Consider the following 9,405-nt stretch of genomic DNA (forward strand, 5'->3'; position numbering starts at 1 on the left):
ACTGTAAACGGCTGCGATTCTGTCGTGTTTTATCAGGAAACACGTTTTTTTTTCGCAAGGCTGCCAGTCCCACCTCTGTGGTCTCTTGAGCGAAAACGAAGAAATTCGCCACACATCTTGTTTTCGAAGCGTTGCCCCCTAACGCAAAACTTTTGTAAGAGTGTTCCTCCGCTCGTGTGCTTCGGGAGCCGTGTAACTGTGGCGAGTCCGGCACTCTGCGCCCATGCCGTCGGTTCGCGCGTTCTTTTTCCTTCCAGGACACGCACTTTCTTCACCAAAAAATGAATTTTCCTCCGGGAAGATCGGCTTCCCTCGTCAGGGATCGCTTTACTAAGTTGACGCCAGCAGGTAGAAACCGGCGGTGCACGTCCGAAGAGACACCAGGTTTTTGACAGCGTTTTCGCACACCCAGCGTCCAGACAAACATCGTCGTCCTTTTGCTGCAGGGGAGGAACGGGAACGGCCCTGCTAGGGCGAACGACCGAGCGAGTAAAGCGATCGACACTGAGAACGTGGGCTCGAGTGTCTAGGAAGAAAAGCGCGACGTTTCTCCCTTTCCGGAAGAACAACCGAAACATGGCACTTAACGAAAGCGGGACGGTATTTGCGGCAAGCACAGACAGTTGGCAGGCCTCGCGCGCGTTCGTCCGGTTTCGTACTGTCTCCCGGTCTTTCATTGACCGCTTGGGTTTTACCTCTTGGCGCGCGGAGCGAAAGGGGAGGCTTCGCTCGTAAGTTCTTTTCTGTCTTTTTTTCTGGATTCCTTTTGTATCAAGCGGTTGCTTCTGCCACTTTCAGATCCTCTGTCACACAGGACATTTCCACCACCTTCGAGACAGCTGCGAAAGACACGCAGCCTTCCTCGACGACGTCGTCCACCCGCTGCCCCTCAAAGCTCCGCGTCTGTTTCTCTTTTCCGGTCTATGCTTTTCTTTCACTGCAGTGCTGCCTGGACAGCAGTCGGACAGTTTTCTCTCCGTCTTTTCCGTGCGTTTCTCGTCGCTAAATCAAGACTCTTGGAACGTGGGTGTTTCCCTGCCCACGGTCTGTGTTCTCGCCTTATCCGTCGCGGCGTCTGCGGTGTCTCCGTCCCCGGTTTTCTTGTCTCCTTTTGTGTGCGTTGTTCTGGCGACCAATGTCTACGACCTCTTTTCCGTCTCAAAAGTCAATCGTTCATCTCACGCCTTTTCGTTCCGTCCAAGCCTCCCGGGGAACTGCTCACTTTCTCGACCACGCGAGAACCTCAAGGCCAGAGAAGCTGCACACACAGGGTGGCGACTGGTTGAGGAATCACAAATACATGCGTCAACTTGGGTGGCGTTTCAGGGACTTCCTCACTCGCTTCGATCGTTCACGCTTCCTGTGCTTCGTATCCGCAAGTCCACGTCCACTCTGAACACACCTCGTTCCTGTTTTCGTCTCTGGACACAAAAAAATTTCAGTTTCTCTCTCCTCGCTAAACCCCGACGGCTGCCTCTCACACGTTCGTCGTTCTTTCCATCTTCTCTCGCCGGCAGCTCTCCCATCTTCCCCTTCCGTGTTTCCTCCTTTCTCTCTTCTTCTTTCCTCCTCCCGGAGAGAGACGCCTGGCGCCTTTGTCGCAGTCTCCAGCCTTCTTGAAGAAGGAAAAGATGGAGGAATCGAAACGCTTGGGTGTCTCGGCTCTCCCGCCGCAGTACGGGACTGTTTCGACAGGCGGCGCTCGGCCGGCGAAGGATTTAGAGTCGCAGGCGAGTCCCGCGTCTGGAGATCAGACGGCGTTCTACGCGCAACTCGGCGTGATGTTGCTCTTCTGGTACGCGCTGAACGTGATGTACAATCTGGACAACAAGCTGGCCCTGATCATGCTTCCACTTCCCTGGACGGTGTCGACGTTTCAGCTCTTCTTCGGATGGCTGTTCTTCGGCTTCGCGTGGGCAACTGGGCTGCGGCCGGTCCCGCGAATCCACACCACGGAGCTGTTCGTCACGCGCATCGCCCCGCAGGGTCTCTGTCACTTCTTCGTCCACATCGGCGCGGTGATTTCAATGGGCTGTGGCGCTGTCAGCTTCACACACATCGTGAAGGCGTCGGAGCCAGTCCTCACGGCGCTGCTCTCTGGACTGGCTCTTCACCAGGTCTTCAGCTGGCAGACGTACCTCTCCCTCGTCCCGATCGTCGCAGGAGTGATCATGGCCTCGGTCACGGAACTCTCCTTCACGTGGAAGGCGTTCGGATGCGCCTTGGTCAGTGCGCTGGGCAGCTCGGCTCGCGCAGTGTTCGCGAAACTCGCGATGGCGGACCGCAAACAAGTAGGAGAAAATCTGTCGTCTGCAAACATGTACGCGCTTCTAACCATCGTCGCGTCCCTCGTCTCCCTCCCGCCGGCGATCTTCGCTGAGGGCGCCAAAGTCGCCGCTGTCTGGGAGGCATGCACCGGACCCGACAGCCCCTGGACGGGCCAGCAGATCATCGCGAAACTGTGCTTCTCAGGCTTGTGGTATTACATGTACAACGAAGTCGCCTACCTCTGCCTCGAGAAAATCAACCAGGTCACGCATGCAGTAGCGAACACCCTCAAACGCGTCGTCATCATCGTCGCGTCTGTCCTCTTCTTCCAGACTCCCGTGACGGCCCTTGGAGCAACTGGGTCGTTCGTCGCCATTGCAGGCACCCTGATCTATTCTCTCTCGAAGACCAAGTACGGATAATAAACATGACGAAGGAGAAGAGACCTCGTTTCTCAACAGCCCAGTCGGGGAGGGGAAGAGAAGCGAGGGACCGAGACCAAGAGAGAAAACAGAAAAAGTGGAAGTCGCGCGAGTCGCGCGGTGTACACGTACCCCAGGGTTCGGAAGCCCAAGTCAGGTAAGGCCCTCTCTCTGGGTGGTCTCTTTCGCAGAATTGGAACCGTATGAAGAGAGACGAAGATGGACAAAGTCATGGAAAGCGACCAGTTTTCTTCTTCGTTCTGGATCGTTTTCTTCCCGACGCGCTCCGGATCCGCAATTCAGCGCTAGGTCTCGCAAAAGGATACCGCGCCAAGCCACTGGATGTACACCCCAGGAAAAGGCAGAGGAGACGTCGAAAAGAGAGGCCGTCGCCTCCAGGCGCAAACCGGGACCGTCAACAACTTAGGGATTCACAGTGACATTACTAAAATCGAATGACCAGAGCGACAGAGTATCATCTGGGGTACCGAATACATCTCCAGCTGGAGGACAGGACGGATACAGACGGACGCTCAAGGAGGCGCTTGAGAAGAGGTCTCTCCGAATAAAATGCTGTACGAAAGGAAAAGCAGAGGGGATGAAGCGGTGGCACTGCGATTAGGGAAACGCGTGAAACCGTGTCAGTCGGCAAGTGAGGTTTCTCAAAATTCGAGGCAACGGATTTTTCCGGAGTGGAGATGCACCGAAAAATCGGGGGAACACCTCATTTCTGTGAATGTGGCTTCTGCAAAGAAAGACGCTCTCGGCTGAGAGTGGACGCTCGCGACGTCTGCTGTTCACAGTACCGAATTTCTCGTCAAAAGAGCTTTCGTGGACGAAACGATTCTCTGAGTAGACTGTGCTCCACTAGCTGTGTGGGCGCCTCGCCGAACTGTCTCATCAGGACTGGGCGCGGATTCTGCACCCGCCTCTGGATACTTCACTTCCATCTCAAGAGACAGAAGCTCTTAGACGCGACCCAGGGGATCTGTCCCGGTCGTTCGGATTGCGCGTGACAAGCACTGCATGCAGTGCGAGAGAAGCCTTGCAAGACGCGAGAGAGAAAAACACTTGGAGCAGTCTGCATGCGTGGCGAGAGCCAAGTGAACGCAAACTATTCAAACGAAAAAGAGAACGAGCCGCTGGCTTCCGTTGTGTCTCCTCTGTCACTTACGTCACTTTCCTGAAGCTGAAGACTTCCATTTGTGCGAGACCATCGAACAGAAGCACATAGCAGCTAGCTAAGATCTTTTTCTCTTTCGTCTGTCATGGAGCTGCTCCAGTTCACATTAACAAGAAACTTCAAATGTTATATGCATGTGGGTGTTATTTCCGCTAAAATGTAATAATATTTATGGAACTTCAACCGTATAGCTGTGTCACACGTGGACAGCACTACGCGACTCGGGAGTGCCTAAGGAGAGCTCCAACGAGTTTTCAGTTTCCTTTTTCGTAGTTGTTCCGCGGACAAAAACGAAAAAGTCGAAAATACAGCGAAAACAGTTTGCAGGAAAACTGTCCCACCAGACTCTCTACATTTACAGACCTATATCTATAAATATTTCTATAAATGCACTGCATGCATTCAATATTCATCCTCTGTTTCTTCTTGGAAAAGGTTGTCTGTGAGTGGTCGTGTTCATCTTGACTCGAAGCTCTCTCGTAAGCGACGAGGAAGTTCCTTCGCGACTCTCGGACCTTCGGCTGTTCAGGGATAGTCTCTCTCGCCCTTGGTCTGAACTGCGGAAACTCCCTTGTTTGAAGGCCTTCTGGAACACAGCCAGTGAAAAGGAAAGACTAAGCCTTCACCTGTGTCTTTGTTCTCGCTGACGAGCAAGGAGCCTCGCTCGAAGCTGCGCCTTTCGGTCTTCAGGGGAAATCACGGGCGCGAGGCTTCCACTGCGGTGGCCGGCTGACGCATGCACAAAAGAGAGAAGACACGCTGCATTCTTCGATATCCGACTCTCTCCTTGAAGTCACAGAAAGACAGCAAAGGCTGGAAGTACAGGTGATCCAAGCCACCCGTTCAAAGTGAAAATGGAAAAACGTTGTGCGAGTTTGAGGCACCCGGCAGCTGCAAAACATACCACTGTGCCTCCCGACCCTGTCTCCATGTAAAGGGTGTGAATCCCTGAGATGATTCCCTTCTGATTTACGAGATTATCTCCAACTTTATATAAATTGGAATATCCAAAATTTGAACAATAAAAATCAGACTCGGACGGACCGAACTGTCTCGCGATGTTCTGAACCGAGCTCCCCTGCCGCTTTATTAAAAAGAACTAGTGCTTCACCCTTATTATATAGTACTATAATAGCTTCTCCCCCCAAAACATACACAGGAATACACATCTATATTTATCTGCCGACACCAACTCTATCTATACCTATCTATATCTCTCTTACATCAACCTATCTACCTATCTATGTGAGTCGACGCATGCTAATGCAGAGACAACTGGCCACCCATAGAAGCGCGACCCTGCCTGTTGGCATCAGTTGGAGAAACGGCTCAGGAGCAGATTTACAGGGGCAAGCAACTAGGGGAAAGAACAAATAGACGCGACTCATTCTCAAACTGCGTGTCAGACAAGACATCGATGAGAAACATGCCGCCTTCCCCACAGTTCTTCTGCGTCAAGCAAGAACGCAACGCATTTCTTCGATAAGACTGCAGGGCACCCTAGTCGACGCAGGGACATGGTACTGCATGCTGTTCAAACAAAAGGTATTTGTAGACGCCTTCGAAAGAGTCGTTAAGAGACTCGTGGAGCCCTCGTATCTCAAATCCCTTTGTGCACCACGATGAGACAAACAGTTTCTCCAAGAAAAGACGCGTACGTGTCAGGAGCCGCTCTTGCTTTTTCTTGCTTTCTTCACAACTGCATGCAGACAAAATCCATGTTCTCACCTTTCGTGTTGTAGTTGCTCCACGGGCCGCCATCTTTGCCGTAGTAGTCCATGGGGTAGACTGAAAACGCAGCAGAAAATATGGAGAGAGAACAGTCAGCGGCGCTCTCCCTGCTTGCCAATCTCCCCGATACAGCAGTGCGACACAGGCAGGGAACGCGCCGTTTGAAAAGACACCCAACACAAACCCTCCTCAGCTGTATGTACACCTGACGCATTGACTCTGGGGGCACCACAGCCACTGGCGTTCGATTTCAGAGAAGACGGAGACTCATCGGTGGCCTCTGCGCATCTCTTTGTCCATTTTTTCCAGGAGTTGAAGGCGATTTCAGCAACACCCGAATCTCACAGAATTGGAAGAAGAGTTTAAAACAACGTTGCGCTCCTGCACCTACCGTCTCTATACTTTTCGTCTCCGAAGGCGACGTGTGCCTCGTACGGCGTCAGCACCGGCCTGCCCCCGGCTGCATATCCAGACCCCCAGTCGATAGAGAGGCGTGGACAAGCTACCTGAACAAGGATCCAGAGAGACACGGAAAGGCGGAGAAGAAAACGGGGATGTGACGGAGACAGAGGAGGAAAGAAAAGGAGAGAGAACGCGAGAGGGATAAGGGCGGGAGACGAAGCAACGGAGTTGATAGAGGGGAGAAGAGAGACGTAAGTCGCTGAGGACGCCCACTCGAAAGAGAAGGCGACGCACTGAACGTCCCCGTTAAATATGGCAAGAAGACTCAGAGACCCCTCATCTACAACGCGTTTCTCTTCTGTCGCGTCGGCAAAGAGCTACAAACCTCTGAAGGTCGCATCTCTCTTGCGTCTGCCTGCTGGACTCTTTTCGTTCAAGAAGGAAGGGTGGAATTCTGGAAATACACTTTCAGCGCTCTGGAAAACCTGGCTCCGCATCGCTGCATCGCTGCGTACCTGGACGAAGCAGTCGATCTGTTTAGTCAGAGGTTTGATTTTTTGAGGACTGATTTCGCTGAGAAGGATGACACAGAACGGCAACTCCCGTTTATCCAGAAGCTCCATCAAACCCTCTAGGATGCCCACGCTGCCTTGACGACCCAGAGTGCTGAGAAGCAGCGCGACGCTTCGAGCGCTGCGAGCCGCCTCAATGGCCGCCTGCCGATTCCGATGGAGCAAGGCGTGATTGTACGACTCCCGAAAGAGTCTCTGCGAACAAATCCGAGAAAAACAAGGGCGAGCGAAGACGCGAAGTGGCAAGGCAAAACAACAGACAACAAATGAAAAGACACCTCGTCTGCGTTCTTCTCCATCTTGACTTCCGCTTCTTACAAATACCGTGACCTTCCGTCTGACCTCACATCCTTCTGACTCTGACCTCTTTGGTCTGCATGCGTCTAGCCCCTTCTTCCCTGTCGCTTCTCAATTCCTTCTCTCCCCTGTATGAATCTTCTCGCGTTCGTTTGTCCGAGAAGCCGCTGATGCGTACTGATGAGTACCTCTCTACCAGCGAGTTGTTGCTTGTACGATAGTGATGATATTAATGAAGCGCCAATGACAGCGTACAGCAATTCCGAGATCGACGGTTTTCTTTGCATTCTCAGCAACAAGCTGACTGCTGAAATAAGGATTTCGGCGAATTCTTGACAGTGGAAAACTCCTTCGAGAAGTTCTCTCTCGCGTCTGCTGGAGGTGTTTTTTCTTCCCCCACGCCACGGCGTTCCTCTTGTGTTCCTTGTTTCTCTTGTGTTTCCTCAGTGGTGGTCTCTGAGACGAAATTTAGAAAAAACATTCTCTAAAGATTACGAAAGAGTTCGAGGCCTGGATTGCCTCTGGCTTGTTTTTGTTTGCTTCTCTGTTCCCCAGATCCAAAGTTCTGTGCATTTCACCACAATTATGCCAACTCGATTTCTTCAAATTTCGCATGCGCACGTTGGCTAACCTTGAGGAACGGGTCGTAGCGTAGGAAGCGAAGAGTGGGGTTCTGGATCATGCATGCCTCCAGGTGGAATCGTCCGTCTGCGACAAAGATGACTTCGTCGATTCTTTCTTCTTCTTCTCTCCCCAGGGGCATCAGCTGGAGACCTGCAGATGCATGCGCTGAATCTTCCACGTCCAAAGAGGTCCCCTCTGTCTCCTCGCGCCGCACACTGTCTCCAGGGCGAGACGAAGAACATGCAGAGAAGTCAGGGTCTCGACAACACTTGCTTGAATTGCCAGAGGACCGCGAGGCTGTGCCGCAAGGAGACTCGGAGTCGCCTTTAGCTGAAGAAACGGCGTTTCGTATCTTCTGCTCAGGCAACTTGGGAGATGTACACCCCAAGACTTCGCCCGCAGTCAGAGGCGACCTCTGAGGAATGAGAGGCGGGACCCGGAAATAACCATCTTGCTCCAGATGACGCTTGACAGCCTGGAAAGGAACGGGAAAAGCCAAGTCTTCACATTACATGGAATCAGCAAAATCTTCCTTCACACACATGACACATTACTCATATATATATATATATATATACATATATATACACATGTATACACATATATATGTATATATATATATATATATATGTGAACGAGTGCACGGCTTGTATGTTTCCATATACGTGCATAGATACAGACATTGGAGGAAGAAGAGAGGACCTACGAGCGAAGTTGAGCAAGTAATTGACAAGGACAGAGGCCGAAAGAATCCAAGAAAAGACAATGCTGGTCACGGAATAGGCTCCTGCGGTCCCCAGCGACCTCGGTGAAACTGCGTCGAAGGAAAAGCCTTTCCACCCGCGAAACGTTTTCCACGCTTTCGATGCATGCGGTCCTCTTTGCCCTGAACACACGGTTTCAGCGTTTTTTCTGTGAGCGCAGAGACCACTCGGAACTGCTCCTTCTTTCACAGCCTCACCAAAGTGCACTTGGCGTACTGGATGGTCCCCAGAAGAGCGAGGCGGGTGTCCGGAGAGAAATTTCTTTTCAGGGCGTCGCAGAGCGGAAGCGGGTCGATGAGGATGTCGACAAAGACGTAGAGACAGCCGAGGCCATTGACTGTCTGTCCAGCCTCGCCACTCGCGTTCTGTGAACTGCGAGCGTTGCGGAAAGTCGATGCATGCGTCGTGGGGACAAGACACGAGTGGCCGTAGTGGATTAGGAAGTCGCAGCCGAGCGCAGCCGCGGTGAGGTCGTCGACGCAGCAGGCGCCATACGTCACGTCGCTGAGAATCGTCACGTGCTCCACAGTGTCGGAGAAAAATTTCAGAATCGAGGCCAACTGCAGAGACCAAGTCAGCAAGCCCTCGGGAAGCTGCAGCGCCACGTTCCGACTGCACTCCGCATTCAGACGACGCAGCGACTTCGCCACCTCGAAGTCGTAGTTCGCCGGCAAGTACATCTGAACGGCTTTATCAAGCAGCTGCTGGAACTCCTCCGAAGACGAGGAAGGAGGGTCGGAGGAAGCACCAGAGGAGGGGGCAGGGGGGAGAGAGGAAGAACAAGAAGAAGAGGGGGCAGGAGGGAGAGTAGAAGAGGAGGGCTCGGTAGGTCGGGGATCCCTCCCCCCTGAGGCTGTTTCAGAGCCGGTACTCATGGTGAGGGAAAAAGAAAGAGAAGGGAGGAAAGAGACAGAAGGAAGGAGGGCGGAGGGAAGGAGAAAATGGAAGACTCGGGCGCGCTCGAAATAGAACGGCAAGAGTTATGCATGCGGACTTGCCGATGCGGACACGCCACATACAGACGACTGGGGTGTATGTACACCGGGACCGTCGCCGAGGCCGGCCGGTCGACCGCGGCGGGAGATTGTGTATGGAGGAGAAAACGGAGAGAGACAGCGCGCCGGAGAATGAGTCGAGGGCGG

General features: G+C 52.8%; 3 protein-coding genes across 3 annotated transcripts; 2 read left to right on the top strand and 1 right to left on the bottom strand.

The window, feature by feature from the left end:
* Positions 1–388: 388 nt before the first annotated feature.
* TGME49_261075 (hypothetical protein) lies at positions 389–1,181 on the top strand. The gene is made up of 2 exons (XM_018781255.1): positions 389–731; positions 799–1,181. Exons 1-2 carry the CDS (start codon positions 577–579, stop codon positions 1,004–1,006), a joined length of 363 nt encoding a protein of 120 aa, XP_018637090.1. The 5' UTR covers positions 389–576; the 3' UTR covers positions 1,007–1,181.
* Positions 1,182–1,631: 450 nt separating this feature from the next.
* APT1 (apicoplast triosephosphate translocator APT1) lies at positions 1,632–2,690 on the top strand (the record flags this gene model as incomplete). Its single annotated transcript, XM_002365219.1, has 1 exon — positions 1,632–2,690. The coding sequence occupies one exon, from the start codon at positions 1,632–1,634 to the stop codon at positions 2,688–2,690; it is 1,059 nt and encodes a 352-aa protein (XP_002365260.1).
* A 1,192-nt stretch (positions 2,691–3,882) lies between these two features.
* On the bottom strand, positions 3,883–9,138 carry TGME49_261060 (diphthamide biosynthesis protein 2-related domain-containing protein; the record flags this gene model as incomplete). Its single annotated transcript, XM_002365218.1, has 6 exons — positions 3,883–4,602; positions 5,602–5,661; positions 5,996–6,110; positions 6,522–6,773; positions 7,507–7,974; positions 8,461–9,138. 6 exons carry the CDS (start codon positions 9,136–9,138, stop codon positions 4,496–4,498), a joined length of 1,680 nt encoding a protein of 559 aa, XP_002365259.1. The 3' UTR covers positions 3,883–4,495.
* Between the last annotated feature and the right edge of the window lie 267 nt (positions 9,139–9,405).

This window comes from Toxoplasma gondii, chromosome VIIb, assembly GCF_000006565.2.
Source record: "Toxoplasma gondii ME49 chromosome VIIb, whole genome shotgun sequence".
Taxonomy (NCBI): Eukaryota; Apicomplexa; class Conoidasida; order Eucoccidiorida; family Sarcocystidae; genus Toxoplasma; species Toxoplasma gondii.

Bases quoted from the DNA above. Each gene is read 5' to 3' on its own strand.
- TGME49_261075 (XM_018781255.1), top strand. From the start codon at position 577: ATGGCACTTAACGAAAGCGGGACGGTATTTGCGGCAAGCACAGACAGT. The intron at 732-798 runs GTAAGTTCTTTT...TGCCACTTTCAG, and splicing joins CGAAAGGGGAGGCTTCGCTC to ATCCTCTGTCACACAGGACA.